Source organism: Gracilinanus agilis, chromosome 1 (genome assembly GCF_016433145.1).
Source record: "Gracilinanus agilis isolate LMUSP501 chromosome 1, AgileGrace, whole genome shotgun sequence".
Classification (NCBI taxonomy): domain Eukaryota; kingdom Metazoa; phylum Chordata; class Mammalia; order Didelphimorphia; family Didelphidae; genus Gracilinanus; species Gracilinanus agilis.
In genome coordinates, this window is record NC_058130.1 from 186,531,538 (window position 1) to 186,554,548 (window position 23,011).

The 23,011-nt window shown below is 38.3% G+C and overlaps 1 protein-coding gene across 1 annotated transcript in view; it reads left to right on the forward strand.

Annotated features, from left to right (window-relative positions):
• Window positions 1-23,011, forward strand: part of SVEP1 (sushi, von Willebrand factor type A, EGF and pentraxin domain containing 1) — a 350,045-nt gene that overhangs the window by 316,094 nt on the left and 10,940 nt on the right. Inside the window, exons 43-46 of the mRNA XM_044678439.1 lie at window positions 2,123-2,299; window positions 4,754-4,924; window positions 16,420-16,515; window positions 22,797-22,892. Coding sequence (XP_044534374.1) covers window positions 2,123-2,299; window positions 4,754-4,924; window positions 16,420-16,515; window positions 22,797-22,892 — 540 coding nt within the window. The remainder of the gene's footprint in view (window positions 1-2,122; window positions 2,300-4,753; window positions 4,925-16,419; window positions 16,516-22,796; window positions 22,893-23,011) is intronic.

A 23,011-nucleotide genomic window follows, 5' to 3' on the forward strand; every position in this document is an offset into this window, starting at 1 on the left:
CAACTTTAAGCTTTTGGAATAAAGCCAGTTCACAGGTTTAGAGCTATTGGTAAAGTTTGGCCACAGTCTTCCCAAGAAATAAGAAAGAATGCAAATCTCTCTCTTTGGGTAGTTTTCTTTACTTTTCTCATTGTTATTACTGACATAACCTTCTTTATCTCTTCAATTTCCTTAGTGTCATAGTGCTTAAAATTGACCATCATGTTCCCAGTTATCTCACAAGGACACTCAGTAATGCAATAAAGTTTTCATGAAACAACTTCAATCTGGAACCAGTATCTCAATGTATAATTCTCACCAATCTCTTCATCTCTCATAATATGCTATGAGAAATCCCTCACCCTAGCATCTCCTGCATTTTCATTCAACACCATAAAAATATATGGATTATGTTCATATATTTTTATCACTGAGCTTAGGAAGAGATCTTATAAACTCTCCTTATTGCATTCTAACCCAAGTCTACCAAAGAGGGAAAATATGAACAGTTTTATGACTCAAGTCATATTTAGTTCTTTATGATATCTTGATATCTGATATTTCTGTCTAGTGCTTATTGCCCCATATCCCTACCTCAGGACACACACATGCACACACACACACACACACACACACCTCTCCACTTCTATTCTGTCATAGCCAACTCTTCATCACCCCATTTGAGGTTTTCTTGGCAAAGATACTAGAGTGGTTTGCCATTTCCTTCTCCAGTTTATTTTACAGATGAAGAAACTGAGGCGAGCAAGGTTAAGTAATTTGCCCAGGGTCACAGCTAGTAAATGAGGTCATATTTGAAACCCAAATCTTTCTGAGTTCATTCTACTGCACCACCTAGCTGCCTTCTAGAAGTATGGCACAATGGAAAGAAGCCCTCCAGGAAGATCTCAGTTTTTATCCTAGTTTTGCCACTAACTAACTTGGCAAGGACTTCACCTCTTGGGGCTCCAGTTTCCTCATCTGTACTCTTAAAGAATTGGACTAGGTGACCTCTGAGATGGCTCCTGATCTCTGCCTTTAATCCTGTCATGCCACAACCCTGCAATTTGTAAAATAATGGTAGCAGGTCCTAAAATTATATGCAAAAGTCTTATATTCTTGTCTGAAAAAACTCATAGAGGCCTCTCCTATGGGATTTAGCATGGTGCAATGCAGAGAATCTGGGCGTTGAAGTCAGAGTTTGGATTTGAATCCGAGCTTCCCTATTTGTAAACTTGAAGATGTCTCTTCTGTAAGTCTCAGTTCTTCCTTTGTAATGGAAGAGTAGATACCTCTGAGATACCTTCCAGTTCTAAATTTGAGATCCAATTATCTCCCTTTTTTCATAATTTTTTAGATGAAAACTAAGAAACTTCCAAAATATTGAAAGATGGTACAATATAATAGGTGGGCAGGTAGGTCGTATAGTGGATAGAAGTCTAGGCCTGGAATCAGGAAGATTCATCTATCTGAGTTCAAATCTAGCCTCAGATACTTGCTAGTTGTATGGCCTTGGACAAATCACTTAACACTTAAATCTATAAAAATGAACTAGAGAAGGAAATGACAAACCACTCCAAAAGTCTTTGCCAAGAAAACCCCGAATGGAGTCACAAAGAGTTAAACATGACACAACAACATAGGGTAATGGATGGGGCACTGAACTTGAAGGCAGGAAAACCAGAGTTATCCTGCCTCAGATTCCAAGTAGATGTGACCTTGGGCAAGTCACTTAACTACTCTGGGTCTCATTCTCCTCATCTTAAAATGAGGAAATTGGATTTGATGACCTCTGAGATCATATCCAGCTATTAATCTATGATCCTATATTTCCATGGTGTGGTATGTATCAGAACATCAAAAGGACACTGAATTTCTCACCACATTTTCAAGGACCTGATTAACTCATGAGAATTGTACAAATTATTGGTCTCAAATCCAGGTTTTTCTGCAGCTATCAGAGTTACCCAAATAAGTGATTTTACACACACAATTTAATATTAAGATTGTCTTTCATAATCTATACAAAATCCTTTGAAATGAAAATGCTATCATAAAGGCAAGAAAGAGAGAACAGAATAGAGAAAGAGGGAATCAATAGGAAAAAGATAATAAAAGGATTTTTTCTTCTTTTTTTTTTAAACAGCAAATCCCTGTCCTGTACCTTTTGTAATCCCTGAAAATGCTCTTCTTTCTGAGAAGGAATTTTATGTTGGTCAGAATGTGTCTATCAAATGCAGAGAAGGCTACGTGCTACAGGGCCAAGCTGTTATTACCTGTAACCCAGACGAGACATGGACACCAACAAATGCCAAGTGTGAAAGTAAGTGAACCAGTGGAATTTAATTCAATCCATCATAGTCTATTTTCCCAATGTCATGGATTTTGTCAAATCCCTTTACCTGACTACTGTATAGATTTTGTTTTAGCATTAGCCTATTATAGCAGAGAGGCAGCATGGCATTATGAAAGGGGAGCCAGCCTCTGAGGCAGAAAGATCTGGGTTCAAATCCCATCTCTAATACCTCCTGGGAGTTCCTAGGCAAATCACTTCATTTCTTAGTGCTTCATGTGATTGTCTAAAACTATGTATTACAGCAACCTGAATTGGTAGAAGGAATTTCCTCTCTTTGGTGTTCCTATGCAACTGAAATCACAAATCTAAGCCTTTTTCTACCATCTTATGATATCAAACGATCTTGAAAATTCTAAGGAAGTATTTTGGGCTAATCTATAAAATCAGACATTTGGACTAGAGTGATAGTCCTCAACCATTAAAAAAGTATGTGAATCAGGGGCAGCTGGGTGGCTCAGTGAATTGAGAGCCAGCCCTAGAAGCGGGAAGCCTTGGGTTCAAATCTGGCCCCAGATACTTAAGAGCTATGTGACCCTGGGCAAGTCACCTAACCCCCACTGTCTAGCCCTTACCGCTCTTCTACCTTGGGACCAATACCCAGTATGGATTTTAATACAGAAGGTAGGAATTTAAAAAAAAAAAAATAAACCCATGGAAGAAAGTCTTAAAGAAATTAAGAAACAATATTTGTACTCCAGTAACAGGACTGGCTGAGAGTTCACGCCATGGAGTTTGGATTATATAATTGTCTCAATGGAACAAGCAATATAACTATGCTGAATGTTCATAATTGATCCCTCTGCAACATTACTTATTATGGTATTGTGCAGCTTGTGGTTCCTCAACGAGCAGAACATTTAAGTAAAATAAACAGCTTAATAAATGCGGTTATTTAGGTGAGGGTGTGTAATAAGGAAAATTTTTAATTACATTTTATAAATGAGCATACTTTTAAAGCCATAAAATTCTACTTTTATGGCACTTCCTGGTTTCACATACGAACGTTCTGGTAAACGTTTAACATCTGCACCATGGAAAACATGTATGCACAACACATTTTAGAGTTTAATCTTATATATAATAAATAATAAATATTATCATTTTTCTCCAAAAATTTTAGTCTAATTTCTTCAGTCTAAATAGTCAACCAAATAATAAATCAAGTCATGATTTGTAATATTTGTCCATTTCTGAGGTATAAATGTTCATGCTAAAAATTTAACAATCTGCTCTGGCAAGCAGGCATAAGTCAATTCCAGCACACTACTAACTTCAAATCTTGGACTACTACAGTCTCTAAAGAACTAAAAATAAGTACCTTTCAGCGGAGGGATACATGGTAGGACTAAAGAAGTTGCAATGCAGAACAAAAGTAACTATGAAGAAGAATCACAATATAAGATATCTTCTTGAAGAAATGGGTAGAGTAGCTGGGAAAAGGGCAGATGGAAAGAATGAAACTAGGTGGCTCAGTGGATAGAGAGCCAGCAGCAGAGACGGGAGGTCCTGGGTTCAAATATGGCCTTGGACCCTTCCTGTTTATATGACCCTGGGTAAGTCACATAACTAACCTAATTTCCTAGCCCTTATACTCTTCTGGCTTAGAACCAATCATTAATATTGATTCAAAGATGGAAAAAGGGTACTAAAGGAAGAAAAGAAATGGGTGATAGTTTTAGAGGGGACATTCTGCCAACTTGTTTGCTTTTCCTACTTAAACTTTTGTATGTATCTGAGAAACTGGAGGTTGTGTTTTCACAAGACAAACGAGCAAGATTTCAGGTAGATTCTCTGGTGTATTTTCAATAATAAAACTTTTTTGTCCTTTATTTCTATCCCTCATTCATACTTATGATAGATCACATTGTACTAGAGTTATTTGTGGAGCTGTCTTATTTTTCTTACTAGAATGTGAGCTCCTTCTTCCTTTACTATGCCTAGCACATATCTTGCCCATAATTTGTTGTTGTTTTTCAGTTGTGTCCAACTCTTAGTAACCTCATTTGAGATTTTCTTTTTTTTAAACCCTTACGTTTCATCTTTGATTAATACTGTGTATTGTTCCAAGGTAAAAGAACAGTAAGGGCTAAGCCAAAAAGGTTAAATGACTTGCCCAGGATCACACAGCTAGGAAGTGTCTGAGGTCCGATTTGAACCCAAGACCTCCCATCTTTAGGCCTGATTCTCAATCCACTGAGTCACCCAGTTGCCTTCTTTCCATTGGTTTATAACAGCTGACCTCCAACCCCTGTGTGATAACTGACTCATAAAACCTCATTTTGCCAGAAATTGTATAGATATATTCATTTCATTTTGTGCAATACTAACACAAGGTCAGAATTTTCCTCTTGATACTACAAATAACTTCTCAGTTGGTCTTGTAGTAGGCACACCCATAACTGGCTCTTTCACTTCATTTAGAGATCTCTTGTGGACCACCAGTTCATGTAGAAAATGCAATTGCTCGCGGTATACATTACCAGTACGGAGACCTAATAACTTACTCCTGCTACAGTGGATACATGTTGGAAGGCTCCCTTCGAAGTGTCTGCTTGGGAAATGGAACCTGGACATCACCACCTACTTGCAGAGGTATGGCTTCAATTAATTTGTGATTTTTTTTAACAGTGAGTCTCTTAGGAAATCTACATAAAAATATACAGAGAAAACTCATAGATTGATTGAAATTAGTATAGAATCTTTTTAATTATGTGCAAGACAATATTTTGTGCTGAGCATACAGTGATTAGAAGGAAACAGTCTCTTTACTTAAGGAGCCCATGTTTTATTGGTGCATATAGGAAGGAAACCAGGTACGTAGAAGAGGCAGAGAATATTTGTGACTGGAGAGATCAGGGATGACTTTCCAGAGGAATTGGTATTTGATCTGGGACTTAAATGAAGTGAAGGATTCTAGTATAGGTTGTTATTAATTTTAATATAGGCAATTATTCTATCAGTTACTGTAATTAAAAAAAACATTTTAAGGGGCATTTTAAGCTAGGTAGTACAGTGGATAGAGTGTCAGGCCTGGGGTCAAGAGGACCTGGGTTCAAATCTGATCTCAGATATTTCCTAGCTTTATGACCCTGAGCATTTAACTCCAATTGCATAGTTCTCCCAGCTCTCTTTCTCTAAGGCAGAGTTAAAAAACAAACAAACCCAACATTTTCAGTATTGAAAGGATTTAAAGAAATACATTTTAGGAAATTGTTTTTAAGTGTTCTGAACAAGGTAAATTTAAAGGGCAGAAAATGGGATTTATTAATTGCAATATTAATATAGTATTCTTTATTCTTCAACATAACATTATGCATTGAATAGACAAGCCTCAGACTATAACAGATAATCAGTAACTACTCTAGAGAGTTTGACTTGGGAGCAGCTAGGTGACTCAGTGGATTGAGAATCAGGCCCAGGGAGAGGAGGTCCTGGGTTCAAATTTAGCCTCAGACACTTCCTAGCTCTGTGTGTGTGACCCTAGGCAAGTCACTTAACCCCAATTACCTAGCCCTTACTGCTTCTCCATCTTGCAACCAATAGTATTGATGCTAAGACAGAAAATAAGGGTTTTGTTTTTTTTTAATCATTTATAGTTTAAGGTCCTTCTAGCTTCAACATTCTTTGATCCCATGTTGGGAGAGAAGATGGGTACTTTCTAAGAAACCCATATAATATGTCTGTATCTTGTGGACTTTGGCCCCAAGCGATCACATTTGTAAAAGGAAGAAGCAGGGGTAGAATCTGTGTCTGGACTTTTACTGCTGCTGCCTCTGCTAGTAAAATGTGTATTCCTCATGCACCATTAACTCTCCAGAGGCACTGTGGTCTCCTCACAGAAAAAAAGTAGGGGTCAGAGGCAGTACCTATTCCTGCCAGATAGGAGGGAAAGAAGGGACCAGCCAAACAGAATCTTTTCTGCCTCTGCTTGTCTGGCCTGATACGGAAAAGAAAGTAGAGAGAGTTTAGCCCTGACCTTCCATAGAATCACTCTTGGTGTCCTTGGATCCATGCCAAATGTATTCTGGGTAGGAAACCTCAAAGCTATAAAGTGGAATGACATGCATAGTCAACAGAGATGCTGGCACGGTCACTAAATAAGCAAAATTTGTATCTTTGGGAATGGGGGTTGTAAAATAGCTATATGGCTACCCAACTTGTTTGCTACCAAGGTCAAGTTTAAGACATCACCACTTAATGTGGAATGCCTGGAAGTTTGGGATTTGTTTTTTGTAATTTTTATTTTTTCCCAGTTAAACATAAATACAATTTTTGATGATCATTTTCTACCATTTTGAGTTCCATGTTCTCTCTTCCTTCCTTCTCACTCTTCCCTGAGACAATAAAACATTTGTTTTTGGTTATACATTTACCATCATATAAACATATTTCCATTTTCATCATGTTGTGAGATAAGAAACGATTTTTTTAATGAAGAAAATAAAGTGAAGATTAGTCTGCCTCAGTCTATATTCTAATTCCATCAATTCTTTCTCTGGAGATGGATAGTATTTTTCATCAAAATCCTTTAGGATCTTGGATCCTTACATTGCTGAGAACAGATAAATCAGAATGCCTAGAGTGAGGCATATTCAGAGAGAAAGAGCCATATACCAAAGTGAAACTCTGATAAAACTGAACTAGTAGAGGACAGCTGGGTGATTCAGTGGTTAGAGAGCCAGGCTTGGAGAAGAAAGGTCCTAGGTTCAAATGTGACCTCAAATACCTCCTAACTGGGTGAGCCTGGACAAGTCACTTAATTCCCATTGCCTAGCCCTTACCTCTTCTTCCTGAACTGATACTTTGTATTGATTCTAAGACACAAGGTAAAGGTTAAAAAAAAAACTAACTAAATCTAAGTATTAAAATAAAGTTATACTGAAACTAGAAAGCTAAAAAATGACAATTGCCGCTTAGCTTACAAAACCAAGGATTAGCTACTGTTCCAACCTGACCAGAAGATCAGGCTCTGTGGGCTCAACCTTATATTGTCATGTTGGCACTATGTGGTTTACTGCTAATCTGTTTGCACTATTCCTTTTATACAAATCTTATTTATTCTCTTCACAAAAACTGATTGATCCCATTGCCTAGCCATTGAGAGTATTGTAAACTCCAAATGGCCTGTGACAATCTTTAGGGGTTCCTTTTGTATCAGCAGTGCCTTTCATCAGTGACTGTATCTCATAACACTTAACTGAGATTTCCTATAACGTGAAATTTCTTCAAGTAGAAGTTTGGGATTTATTGAATATAACCAATTTCACTGGTAAGAATATATCTTGTCCTTAGCGCACCATCCTAAAGCCATGCAGCCAATGGGACAAGTGCTTCCTTGTTCCCTTTATGGCTCTGTCTCTTAGATAAGCGTTAGTAAATGAAGTCTATTCCAGGTTTTGTGGTTCTTCCTGATCTGCCCATTTTTGCGTAGATACTGTTTAAATGAGATATATGGACCACACAAATTGGTGGAATGCAATGATCATGACCCTAACACTTATTAACTGTGTGATTCACTTAACTTCCTTGCCCCTCAATTTGCTATCTATAAAATGGAGATAATTATAATTGTACAGACTAACTTTATAGAAATGAATTGGAGAAAAGTTTTATAGTCCTTAGAAAGCTATATAAATGAGTCATTCGCAGTGACCTAATTATGATCTGATTAGACCAATGTCAGAATTAAAAATGAAACCCATATGACTAGGTATATTATCCACTGAAGCTACATACATTCTTTCTCACTTTCTCTCATTTCACAAACTCAAGACACTACATTCCTTGATTAACTAAAGGAGATCCTTGTGTTCTCAACCACTTAAGTATTTCTGGAATGTCTGCTATGAGTAAAATTCAGCGTTTGATTCTATGGAAGACATAAAAGTCAAAGATATGGTCAAACTAGGAGCTTAGTAAACAGAGAAGACTCACATATGGAGAATAACAGTAAACAAAGATGGTGAGTATTTGTGCTAAAATTTTGGTATAGACACTTAAGTGCTAGGATGGCACAATGGATAGAGTGTTGGGCCTGGATTCAGAAAGACTTATCTTCCTGAATTCAGATTTGGCCTCAGACACTTATTAGCTATGTGGGTATCACTTAATTCTGTTTGCCTCATCTGTAAAAATGAGCTGGAGAAGGAAATGGCAATTGCCAAGGAAACTCCCAATGGGGCCACAAAGAGTTGGACATGTCTGAAATGACTGAATGACAACAACTAGATTTTAAAGGAATTTAGAGTCAGAGATTCTTGAGGGCCAGAAAAATCTGAGAAAGCCTAGAAAGGGGGATAGGAAGGAATTGATTAGAAAAAGTAGAAAAGGGAATGTTTTTCAAAAAGGGAGGCAGCATGAGTGGAGGCACAGAGGTATTCCCTTTTCATAAGACAGACCCTAGACCAACTTAACTAGTCAGAAGTCACTTCGCTTTTGTCTGCCTCAGTTTCCTTAACTGTAAAATGGGGATAATAATAGCACCTCCTTTCCATGGTTGTTGTGAAATAAAATTTGTAAAATACTTAGCACAGTGCCTAGTGGATAGCAGGCACTTAATAAAAAACTCATTTTCTTTCCTTCCTCATGCCTCAAAACTCAGAAATTATCATAAGGAGGAAACTAGGAAGACAAAATTTTGCTACTGTGGGGTCAGAGTTTCTCACTAGTATAGTATTAAGGAACTCCAAACACTGAATAAGGACATTATTTTAGGGTAGAAGGTGGCAATGGTGCAAGAAGATGGGAAAACCAGCAGCCATGCTGGCAGCTTTACTATTCACAACCTAGCTGTTTGGGATTCTAATATCTTTCAACAGTTTTAGTTCCATATATGTACTGTTTTTCAGCTTTCTCTAGTATGGCAACTGGCTAACTACAAAGCAACCAATTTATAAAGCATTCGCTGCTAAATAGTGGGAAAAGTGGACAGGAACACTTAATCACTTCTACTTCTAGCAATCCCTTCAAATGTTTAAAATATATTTATCAAGACTTTTAGTAAACTAATAAAAGTCTTACCTTGTCCCACATAAACATATGCAGGCCTTTAGCCATATGGCATTATTTCCAGAGAATCTTATTACTCCTACATGCTTTCTCCTAGGAAACCTATAGTTTATCAATATTCCTATAAAAGTGAATGTAATATTGTAGATGGGAATTAACCCTCTCAAAAAAAAAGAAAAATTATGATTTGTACACTTCTATTTTGGCAGCCTAAATTTGTATTAACATCTTTAGCAGCTGGATTATAATTTTGATTTGTATTAATTGCATTAACAACTTTGAAATTTTTTGTTTTCCAAACTACTGACAATCCCCAAATCCCCTGCCATGTTATTGTACAGGTGATATTTGTAATTGTTAAGTATAATACTGCTAGTTTCAATCTAATATTTCAGGTTTTTTGAGATTATTTTTAATTTTAATTCTTACATGTTTTCTAATAACTAACCCTATCAATTCTGAAAGAGTTTAATATATTTTTGCATTCATTTATAAATCTAAAAAGCTTATAAGTTCCACTAAGTTTTCATTAAATTGTTGTCAAAAATGTTGAGTATGGAAGGGCAGTAGCCCTTGTTCTAACAATTAAGTGAGAAAATGCCAGGCTCATCATTAACCTAGCCACTCCTAGAGATTCCACACAAATATATCAGTCCAATTACATCTGTTGCCAAGTAAATGTTACACATTAAGGGGATTTTGCTCTTGATGTTTAAAAAGGCACTTTTATTGTGACATTACCATAAGATCCATTTGTACATAGTGAATTCATAGTACACGTATTTCATCCAAGTATGAGAGTTTCAACTTATAAGATATAATTTATAAAGAAAATTTTGATACCAGTAATAATGGACTATAGAATTGCAATGCTTTAAGATGAAAATCAATCTTTTGTGAGTGTGCATTACTGAGTCACTGAGGCTTGAAACTCCACCAGTCCTGTAGATTACTGTGCTATTGTCCTTTGTTAACATGCCAATGACCCCTGGCAGTGGTAACAAAAGCATTATCTATCTCACCTATATGATGAAGGAAACACCTTAAACACTGTAAATCATTTGTTAAAAATGAGCTTTTGAAAGTAATAATACATCAACTCAAAATTATGAGATTTTAGATCTGAGACAGAAGGATAGAAAGCCAACCTTTAAAAAAAAAAAAACACCTTACCTTCCATCTTAGAATCTATACTGTGTATTGGTTCCAAGGCAGAAGAATGATAAAAGCTAGGCAATGGGGGTTAAGTGACTTGTCCAGGGTCACCCAGCTGGGAAGTGTCTGAGATCAAATTTGAACCCAGAACCTCCCATCTCTGGACCTGGTTCTCAGTCCACTGAGCCATCCAGCTGCCCCCCCAAAAAGGGCCAAACTTAAAGACAGTAAGTCAGACCTCTGATTCATACTGATTACATGATTCTATGCAGGTCACAACCTCTCTGTGGTCTAGGCTCCTCTATAATTCTATAAGTTGCAGAGAAGGAATGGACCTACTTTGGTGAAAGGAGCTTACTTTCTTGAGTTTTCCAAATTCTCCCAATGAAATCATAGGTCTAGTCCCTATTGACAGTACATTTTGGTCCCAGTCTCCTTTCTTTACAGAAACAATAAATTTGTAAGATAAATCAGGCAAAGTGTTTTCATAATTTTACAAAATAAATAAATCAAAGTTTAGTGATAAAAAGTAATTTGTCCATTGCCAGTAATTTCGAAATGCATGTCAGTCATTTTCTAAATCTAAGTCCATTGTATTTCCCACATATCTCCCTCTTTGACATTATTAATCATCAACACTTCTTGGTGAGACCTCTTCAAAGTAGAAGCTATCCAAGACAGTGGTGTCAAACTCAGCTAGAAACAGAGACCACTAAACCATACATCAAGATCCCAGGGGACTTCATAGAGACATAGAAAACTACATATTGCTGTTATCTATGTTTTATGGCATGATTATTTATTTTGCTAAATATTTCCCAATTATATTTCAGTCTGGTTCAGTCACACTCCAGAGGCCCAAGGCTATGAGTTTGATACTTCTGATGAAGAAGAAATATTTATTGGGCTCTGGGAGGGTTCAGAGGAGACCACGAAGAGCTACATTCACATGGGGCACTACTGGAGGAAGGAAGGTTTTGGTAATTAATTAGCTCAAGGCTGAAAGGAGAGCTTGGAGCATAAAGTCCAAGGGAAGAGGAAGCAGCCTTCAAAGAACTACAAAGGCAGCAAATAGGGGCCTCTGCTTCTACACTATGGTTCCAATGGTCTCTGCTTACCTCAAGGGTCAAATATAAATTCCTCACCTTGGCATTTAAAGCTCATTACAACCTGGCTCCTACCTACCTCTCCAGGCTGCTTAATAGATTACTCCCTTCTATGGCAGCTAGTTGGCACAGTGAAAGGATTGCCAGGCCTGAAGTCAGGAAGACCTGACTTCAAATCTGGTCTCCACCTATAAGCAGCATGACCCTGGGCAAGTTACTTAACCCTGTCTCCCTCAGTTGCCTCATCTTTAAAATGAGATGGAGAAGGAAATGGCAAACCACTCCAGTGTCTCTGTCAAGAAAACCCAAAAGAGGTCATGAAGAGTTTGGACATGACTGAAACAAATGAACAACATACTAGCTTCAATGAAGACACATTGACCTACTTGTTCTTCCAATATTATGACACTTCAACCTCCATCTCCTCCATTTTTTTAACTTTACTTTTGTTATGAGGAAATTAGGATTTTAAAGTAAGTTAGAAGCCAGAGCTGTCAGACAAGACCTGAAGGTTCCAAGAATGAAACCGTGGTAAGAGAAGAGAAGGTTTTTCCTGTGGACTCTGGTGGCTAATGGCAGTTAGGGTGCTTGGCTTAACTATCTGAGTGAAGAGCTAGGAAAAGTGGATTGTCTTCAGCAAGAAACCATCTGTCCAGGGAGGAAGCCCAGGGTGAGCATTAAATTTAGTTCTATATGAATGGACATGCAAACTAGTTCATCTCCCTGACTTCATTGCCCTTTGGATTTAATTGCTGTGATGCCTGAGGTCCTGAGGAGCTGAGATCATGGGTAGAGCTAAAGAGGATTCATCAGTGAGAAATCCTTTACCCCTTCTGACCAGCCAGGCTTGTCCTGAAAGCCTGAGTTAGTGTTAGAGTAGAGTGTCCCACCTACCAGCCCCTTGAGTTCATCCATAGCCGATTAGATCTAGTGTGACCTTTTCCCTTATTACCTACCCCTTAAACTTATCATTAAACTATTTTCCTTTTCTTTCTGTGTTTCCTCTACTCCAACAAGAGCCCGCATGGAGTTACTTTCCAAACTTGGTTTCCTTGGCTAGTGTGGTGGACCATTAAACTGTCAACTCCCAACTTGTGTGTTTACTCTGCCACTACCCATTCTTCACATCCCTTGTGTGGTTTTCCAGTGTATCTTATTAGTTCTGTTACTTGTGGGGTTGTGGGTATAGTCCTTGTTGTGTTTGGCACCCTTGATTGACACTTGTTAAGTCCCTTTTGCATATTTCACTTTCCGTATTAGAAAAAATACTATCAGTTCCATGACATTCATTACCAAGAATGGTAAGGGTCCCACAATGTCACAGGTGAGAAGTGAGAAGTCCTCCCATCTCCAGACCTTGTGCTCTATCCACTGTGCCACTTAGCTGCCCCTCATTTCCTTCATCTTTGCATGCTCTTGAGCTCTCCCTTACATATGACAAAGAATGCTGTCCATCTCTAGAGAAGGAACTATTGGAATAGGAATGCAGATAAAAGCGTGCAATTTTTTACTTGTTTATTTGGATATATGTTTTGAGGGTTTGGTTGTATATGATTATTCACTTACAAAAATGAACAATATAGAAAGATGTTCTGCGGGATAATACATGTATAACCCAGACTGAATTGCTTGCCAACTCCAGGAGTGGGGAGGGAAAAAAGGGAGGGAGATCATTTGGAGAATGTGACTTTGGAAAACTGATGTAGAAATTTGTTACTACATGTAATTGGTAAATAAATTTCAAACAAACTAACAAGCTTCCCCTCTCCAGCTCTGCCTCTTGGTTTCTCTGGCTCCTTTCAAAAGACTTGACTTAAATGCCATCTTCTTCCAGAGGACTTTCCTGATCCCATTGGCTACTAGTGCCTTTTCAATCCAAAATCCTTTGTGATGACTTTGCATGTTTCTAACATATTCTCATACCATATAGGATGACTTCCTTAGAAGAAAGTGAGGTCCTTAAGGGCAGGGACTATTTCTTTGTGTATCTAGGATGTAGCACAATGCTTATTCGTTGATTCATGCACCTCTTCTTACCTATCTCCCCCACCTTTATTAGTCTTCTGTTACTTTATAATTATTATAACTGTTTATAAATATAATATAATATAATTTTTAAATATAATAAAAATGTAAAACAGTAGAGATGCAAGAAGTACTTTAGAAATCATGTCAAATGAGCCTTCTTTAGGGCAGAGAGAGGAGATACCTGGGAACTTTAATGTACCAAACATCAAACAAACAAATTAATTAAAGAAAAAATATATAACAACAATAACATTTTATAGCATTTTAAAAAAAGAGAGGTTGTGGCCTCCAATATACTTTATACATATGAAAGGTGAGATACTTTATGCAAAATCTAATTAATGAAAGAACAAGGATTAGGACTTGGATCTTCCTTGCTTCTCGACCATTAGGAGGCCACCACTTTGAAGCCACATTTCTTTAAAAATTTGAGTGGAGTGAAAAATCTATGACCATTTGGAGTTAAAAGAAAAAGAAAAAAACAACTACTTTATAAGCAATAGTACTGGCCAATATTGGAGAGAAAGTCTTAAACAGACTAACTTGTAGTTATATTGAATATTGATTCCATATTCCCTCATTCCCTCTCCCACAAAAAAAAAAATGATCTGAGGGCAACTAGGCAGCACATTGTATAGATTGCCAGAACTGAAGTCAGGAGGACCTGGGTTCAAATGTATCCTCAGACACTTCCTATCTGTGTGATACTAGGCAATTCACTTAACCCTAGTTGACTAGCCCTTGCCACTCTTAGAACTGATACTAAGAGAAAAGGTAAGGGTTTTTAAAAAAAGAAGAATTCTTTATGGGGGCAGCTAAGTAGCTCAGTGGATAGAGAGCAAGGCCTAGAGATGGAAGGTCCTGAATTCAAAGCTGGTCTCAGACACTTCCTAGCTGTGTGACTTGTAAAGGATAAAAAGGGGCTTTGATTGGGTGAATATTAAAAGGTTGCCAGGTAATTGAATAATTATCACTTCCCAATTAAAGAATAACCTCAAGTCAAAATGACTTTTATGAAAGTTTATTTACAAAATATAGGAGAGAGTAGAAGTAAAAAGATGGGAAGAAGGTAGAATAAGAGGTTTGTATTTAAGTCTGGGCTTTAGAGGCCCAGCCAGAGCCTAAAAGTCAATTAACAAGGGTTTTAGCCTCAAGGGCTTCTCCCAATCAAGGGAGCCTCCAGGAGGCTAGTACCCCCTGGGAGGTTAAAGGAGTCAGCCTTCTTTACTCCCCACATGTAGTTCTAAGAGAGAGATTTAAGAGCAGTCTCACCAAGGTCTCAGGGTCTCAGGTCCAGTATACCTCCACATCCAAGCAAGAACTAGAAGAGGCCCTGGCTCACTCAACTCTCTCTTTTTAAAGGGGCCTCTTTTGCGTCACTTCCTGTGCCTTCCTCTTAGTTTGTGTGTCCAATCACAATAGATGCTTTTCTTAGGACTGCCCAGGAGGCAGTCAGTAAATTCTGATTTGTTACTCACTCTAGCACACGTGGGTTACAGACCTCCCAACTTGTGAGTTAAGTGGAGTTGTTTTCACCTTTAGTGATTAAATCTAAAAGATGGGCAGGGTAGATTTAATCTCATTATCACAGACCCTGGACAAGTCACTTAACCCCATCTCCTAGCCCTTACCACTCTTCTGCCTCAGAACTAATACACAGTATTGGTTCTAAGACAGAAGGAAAGAATTTGAAGGAAAAAAGTGATCTGGACCAGAACCACAAAGGATAAATGATAGTTTAGGTTAAAGAAAAGTGTATGGTGGCAAAAACATCTTTGATTAAATGCAAATTATAATATAGATGTTGGCAATTAGATATTCTCCATCTCTGCTGTGAACAGAACAAATGCAAATATACTGTAGGTGGACATGAAGAAAAATTCAGGTACTGTTCATTTGTTGAAGTAGATGGTATTGACCTCAACTTGTGATTTGTTGGGCCAATGCAGAGCTCCAGATAATAAATTTGCTGTACTAACATTCAGCACCTTATATTCTTCGAGAGTTACGTTGGGCACTGATAGGCTATGACTTGTACAGAGCTAAGAGGGAGGGCTTAAACCTAGGTCTGATGCTAAGGCCAGCACCTTTCTGAAGCAAAACTGGAAAGCCAGCGATGGAAGACCATGAATTTTTCTTTTCTGTAAGGTATTTAAGGATAGGCAGTTTGCCCATCACTGGAGTGTAGTAATATGTTTGGGAATCCTCCCTTTACAACAAAGCAATGACATTAAATGGCCTTCCAAGGTCCCTTCAAGACTTGATTTCTGTTTCCCTGACATCAGAAATTTTGGTTGTTGAACATGTGTGTGTGTGTGTGTGTGTGTGTGTGTGTGTGTGTGTGTGTGTCCTTGTCCTCAGTATCCAGTTATATACACTGACTAGGTCTGAGATTTCATAAGTCAAAGGGTAGAGATAAGCCAGGAGTCAGCAATGAATGGCTCTCAAGCCATATCTGGCTCCACCTCCCAAACTGCCAGTCCTGGCAGAGCCCCAGGATGTGCTCCAGGGAGCCCTTCAGCCCCCGCCCCATATTCCAGCACCTTCTGCCTCCATCCTCCTCCTTCTGCAGGCATTTATGGCTCTCATGGCCAAAAAGGTTGCCGACCCCTCAATAAGCCATGCTATGCTAGAGTAACAACCAATAAAAGTCTCTACAAGGCCAAATTCCTTCTGGAGCTTTTATCACACTTACTATTTAAGAATCAAGGACATGATATGAATGGGAAACTAGCCATGGTGGTTCTGGTAACTGCTATTGACTTAGAGTCATTCTCATTTCCTTTACAGCTGTCTGTAGATTCCCATGTCAGAATGGAGGAGTTTGCCAAAGGCCCAATGCATGTACCTGCCTGGAAGGCTGGATGGGACGCCTCTGTGAAGAACGTGAGTGACTTTTAATCATGACCTCTAGGGAAGTTATGTGTATGTGTGCCTATAGGGGAAAAACATAAATGTCTTTCATGACAGTATCACACAAAAGGAGAGACAGACAGAGAGACAGAGACAGACAGATACAGATAGACAGCAGACAGAGACAGAGACAAAGACAGAGGAAGATAGAGAGACAGAGAGAGAGGGAAAAGGAGACAGACTGACAGACAGAAAGGTAGAGACAGACAGAGAGATAGAGAGAGACAGACAGACAGAGACAGAGACAGAAAGAAGAGAGAAACAGAGAGACAGCGAGGGAGAGACAGAGACAGTGAGACAAAGACAGACAGACAGAGACAGAGGAAGACAAAGAGACAGAGAGAGAGGGAAAAGGAGACAGACAGAGAGGTACAGACAGAGAGATAGAGACAGACAGACAGAGAGACAGAGAGAGAGAAAGAGAGAAACAGACAGACAGAGACAGTGAGACAGACAGACAGACGAAGACAGAGAGACAGCAAGAGGGAAGAGACAGACAGACAGAGGTAGAGACAGACAGAGAGATAGAGACAGATGGACAGAGAGAGACAGACATACAGATAGAGACAGACAGAGAAAGACAGAGAGGGAGAGACAGAGATAGTGAGACAGACAGAGACAGAGGAAGACAGAGAGACAGATAGAGAGGGAAAAGGAGAAAGACAGACAGACAGACAGACAGACAGAGAGGTAGAGACAGAGACAGATACAAAAAGAAAGAGAGAGATAGACAGAGAGACAGAGGAAGACAGAGAGACAGAGAGGGAGAAGGAAAGAGACAGACAGATAGAGAGGTAGAGACGGACAGACAGACAGAGACAAAGAGAGAGAGGGAGAGGGAGAGACAGAGATAGAGAGACAAAAACAGAAAGAGAGACAGAGACAGAGAAAGAGGGAGAAGGAAAGAGAGATATTGGGGGGAAAGAGTGTTTGTGTGGCAGCTAACCTAGGAGTGAGCTTTTTCTTTGTAATAATTTATTTAATTTGGTTAGTAAAATGGAGAGGAAGCATAGCACTGAAGTCAGAAAAAACTTAGGTTGAAGCCTTGCCTATGATACATCCTTATAGGGCCCTGGACAAATTAGTTCACCTCTCAGTGCCTTCCAAGCAATTTTCTAAGACTGTAAGTTGCCCATCGGGTACTCATGTACATTGATAGAAGAAGTTTCCTTAACAGGAATTCCCTACGGCTCCAACTCCTAACCAGCTCTAAAAACCTATATCCCCACTCCCCACCAAAAAGTTAGAATTGGGCAGCTGGCTACATGTAAAAACAATAGTTCTCTTCTACTTTGCCATCATAAGTTTATAGGCTATAGAATCTTTGGAATGTGATTTTGGCTTCAGATATTCAATTCTTTCATCCAAAATTCATCCTATCTAATCAAGGGAAGAGTACTGCTTTCTTATAGAGAAGTGCTTGTAATAAAAATACCAACTCTGCTCTTAGGCACATGGATTTAGAATGGGAAGTGCTTTAGGGATCTTCTAGAATAACCTCCTTTTTAACAACTAAAACTGAGGCTAAGAAGTCAAATGACTTGCCTGAAGTCTCATAGGTAATGAGTGACAGAGCCAAGATTCAAACCCAAGACTGACTTCAAATCCAGCACTCCATATAGCCACTGTCCACCCTGTCCACTGTCTTTTGTTCTGTAAACAAACCCTATGCCTTCTTTTATTCATACTGAAGATTCAGAGGGGCCTAATGTGTCACATTTGTTGTTATTAGTTTTATTACCTTTGCCAAGTATCTTGCTTATCAGGCAAATTTTAGGGTCACTTTTAAGAATGTAGCTCTTGGAGCAGCTAGGCAACATGGTAGATAGAGTGCCAGGTCTAGAGCTGAGAGGGCCTAGAATCAAATCTGGCCTCAGACCTATGATCTTGGGCAAATCATTTAATCCCAATTGCCTAACCCTTACCACTCTTACTACTCAGAGAAGGTAAGAGTTTTGGTGAGTTTTGTTGTTGTTAATGTAAGTCAGATTCTTACTTAAGAAAACTAGGAAGTTAGCAAATGTTTGAAAATACCATTCATTTTAAATTGCAATTTGTGGTCCTTAATTAAAAAAGTAGAACCATGCTTGTTCATATGCAGGTGTCAAATTTCCCAATTTCACTGAGTTTGACATATATGAACCACAAAAAAACAACAGACCTCTGTCAGCAGAAGTCATCAGTTCATCCAAATGAATTTCTATTAAGGCGTGTTTTAAAGGTGCCCCTGCTTCCAAAGTAATAATAATAATCAGTCTCTTGTGGAAAGCTCCAAACATTTTAAATTGTGTGATCATTTTAAATTAAGTCAAAAAAGAACTTAACAAAATGAAAATATTTGTGGTTTGATAAACCAACTTGCCAGAACCCTGATGTATGTTTCATACCTTCATTAATGTAAGTCCTCAATTCAGCATTTCCCACTATTTATTAACATATGCTGAAATAAAAAAGAAATATTTGCCTATCAAAGTCTGTCAGACTCTGATTAATGCAAAACTTTAATACATCTATCCCAACTTATCTATAAGTCTCAATGAGTTGGCTAAAGCTCAGAACGGTTAAATGACTTGCGTGTGGTCACACAGCTAGTATCAGAAGTGGTATTAGAAGCCAGATCTTCCTGACATCAAGTCCAACATTCTCCCCATTATTCCAGGCTACATCTCCACAACTAAAGCTGGATAAGTAGGTAAATATGTGCTTGTTTGTAGGTTTTGTTCAAAAACACAAAAGAATAAACTGAGTCTGGACCATTTATTGATCTATGAAATCTCTTGGAACTGGTGCTTTAACTAGTTCTGAATCTACCTAACTGTTGCATCATCTTGTAAACATCTCTCCATCTCATTTTTGGTTTATCAATAGTTGCTTCTGTACCTGTATCTCCAGGATCTCCATCAAGCCAGTACAGCCTGAGTAGGCTTTCAATATCTTTAAACAGCCTGACTAGTGAAAACGTCAAGAGTCATTTTCTCACCTCTGTTGAACAGGGCCCTTGTATCCTAGAAAACCAATTTTCTACTCATGGTCATGGTGATCTGCCAACTTGATTTAAGCTATAGTCTTAAACAGATCAAAAGGAAAAGACAGCTGGCTTACTATATTATATTTCTGAGAACATACAGAGGGACTGTGGTGTCAAGGAAAAGCCTAGTAATTTCTTTTTTCTTTTTTTTTAGCTTTATCTCTATTTTATTCTAATATCAAATTTACCCATAAGTTTTCCAAAGTTATATGATCCATATTGTCTCCCTTCCTTCCTCCCTCCCCACTCCCAGAACTGACAAGCAATTCAATCTGGGACCTATTATATGTATTATCACTCAAAACTTATTTTTTTAGTTTTATCTTTATTTTATTTTAACGACAAATTTACCCACAAGTAAAGCTAGCAGTTTCTAAGAAATGTTTTCACCCACTTTCAAAAACAATCATTCCTAGAAATTAAGAGAACATCTTCAAATCAGGGTAAGACTCCTGAGGTTTGTACAAATATAATACACATTCTGAGAGCCAAAGTCTTCAGTGAAACCAAATTGTCTAATTTAGTCTGGTCCATCTCACAGAAGAAAAAGCATAGTAGTACCTGCCTGACTTTGTCTCTCAGAAAGCAGCCAGGCTCATTTCAAGACTTACAGATAACTAAATGCATATCTCTGTGCAAGGGATGAATCAGAGCTGAATACTAGGAATATTGATACTTAAAATATAAAAGTCCCATTGTTCTTCTTTTAAATGAGGATAACAAAACACTTCTTAAGCACTTATTATGTAAATATGCCAAGAGCTGCAGATACAAATACAAAAAGGTATGTTGTCACCCCCATTAGACTGTGAGCTCTTTGAGAATAGCTACTGTCATTTACTAGCCTTTACCACAGTGGTTTGAAATTTTCCAAGGTCCAGCTAGGAGGCTTAATGGATTGAGAGCCAAGTCTAGAAAGGAAAGGTCCTAGATTCAAATTGGACCTCACATGATTTCTGGGTGTGTGACCCTGACCACTCTTCTGCCTTGGAACCAATTTAAAAGTCATTTAACCCCCACTGCACAGCCCTGACCACTCTTCTGCCTTGGAACCAATACACAGTATCCATTCTAAGAGGGTAGATAAGAGAAAAAAAGAAGAAGGAAGAGGAAGAAAAAGGAAGAGGAGGAGGAAAAGGAGGAGGGCAACAAAAGAGAGGAAAGGAAGGAAGGAGGGAAGGAAGAAAGAAGGAAAGAAAGAAAGGATTTTCTTGGAATAAATGTCATTTTATAGTAGTTTTATTATAAAGTATGGACTTTTGTTATAATATATTTATCTGTTCACGTACTACATGCCATCTGCCTCTGAGTCACCACGATGTATGTAAGTCCTTCACATTCAGAGGTTATCTTTTTGTTTTTCTTTGCATCTTCAGTCGTAGGGGCCTTACACACATTAGGCACTTTTTGGATCAGACCAGATTGGGTCTAATACACTGCTAGTGACTCCACTCCAACAATATAGATGCTGTTGACAGCAAATGAATTTATTCTTCTGTGGAGGTATTCTAACAAGTTCTACAAAGAACAATTTTTTACCTACTTGCCCATGTACATAGTTCCATGTCCTCCTACAAATTAGAACAGATAATCATTACAGAATATAATTTGGTATTCAATTAATACATTCAGACAACCACAAGAACTTTTTTCCAGATGTGGTTTGTAGTGAGTTTTTTATATATCTTCTAGATATGAGGCCTGTAAGGTGGCTGAGCTTTTAGGACTGGAACCCAGGTTTCCTGAATCCCATACCAGTGTTCTTTGTACTTTATATCCATTGTCCTGGGTACAAGTGAAACCTGCAAACACTAATGTTTTGTCACTTGCTGTCACTGTGTATTAGAAATATGTCTCTTCCTATAGTTATTAGCCTCTAGAGGCCAAAATCTCCATTTGACTCAAGGCAGAGCTCCATTTGGTGCTTAGATTTTATATCCTATTCATAAATGAACATTTGAGTGTGCAGAAGGATTATGGATCCATTTGATAGAAGGGATAAGGATTTAATTGACATTGTCAAATTTGTAACTATTCACTCAGTTTTTATTCTAATTACCAGAATATAGTTGCTATCTATATGCTTCCAGAATCTCCTCACCCTTTGTTAGCTTACCAGGACACTGCATTTTCTGTATTAATGCTATTCATAAAACTACTTTATGGAAAGATAAGAAGAATGACTCAGAGCCTTCATCCCTACCCTGTGGCAGTGAAATCCACAGGACACACACACACACACACACACACACACACACACACACACACACACACAGGGGTCAGCCATTCACTCATGGCATAGATGCCATACAAAAGAAAAAAGAAAAACAAGAGCATGGGCATGAAGCGAATCCACCTGTCCCTTTGCTCTGGTCCCTTTGAGCATGTTCTCTACTCCCATCATTCCTTCCTCCAAAACCAACCCAGGAATTCTTACTCTACGGTCTATGGATAGATTTCATGTTATTTTACCCCTATGGACCAAAAAGAGTGCTAGATTTAAGTCAAAGGAATAATACAGTCTCTGACTTTTACTGTCTGCATGACTGAATCTTTGCAACCAATTTAACATTTTGGATCTCTGTTTCCTTATCTGAAAAAATAAGTGATTAACTTTACTACCATCCTTGGTTCCAAGGCAGAAGAATGGTAAGAGCTAGGCAATGGGGGTTAAGTGACTTGCCCAGGGTCACACAGCTAGGAAGGGTCTGATTTGATTTGATCCAGATTTGAACCTAGGACCTCCCATCTCTAGGCCTGGCTCTCAATCTACTAAACCACCTCGCTGCCCCCTAGTACATTCCTAATACAGTCCCTGGCACATATAGACACTCAGTTATTGATTGACTGACTAGATGGCCTTTGAAGATCTTCTTTCATATCTAAATCTGCAAATGGAGATAAAATCTGTTTACTTTATCTTCAGGGCTATAGGGAGGAAAGTACTTTCTGAAGTTCTATTGAATTATATAAATTATTCTTATGACAACACTCAAAGAATAAAACAGGAGACTCCATTCAATACTAGAGTGAGTTGCCCTTTGTTCTGGTTCCTACTTGGTCTTGATGATGGGGTTTCTTATATGTGATGATTTTTTTATAATAAAGAGAATGTACTATTGCAATTTTCTATTAGAGCAAAATCCAATTTACTCCCCTTAGAGATAATTATCTGTTGTTCAAATTTGCATATTTTTAAAAATTTGTCTTTTTCTACCTTTTCCAGCAATATGTATTCTTCCCTGTCTGAATGGTGGTCGCTGTGTGGCACCATATCAGTGTGATTGCTCAGCTGGGTGGACTGGCTCCCGCTGTCATACAGGTAGGCTTCTTTGGTGGCTCATAAAAGTAAAGAATTAAATCCACTGTATTTTGAGTTCCTCAGTTCTTCCTTTTGGAGGTTGGGCATATGCAGATTAACAAAAATTGGACTTGGATATG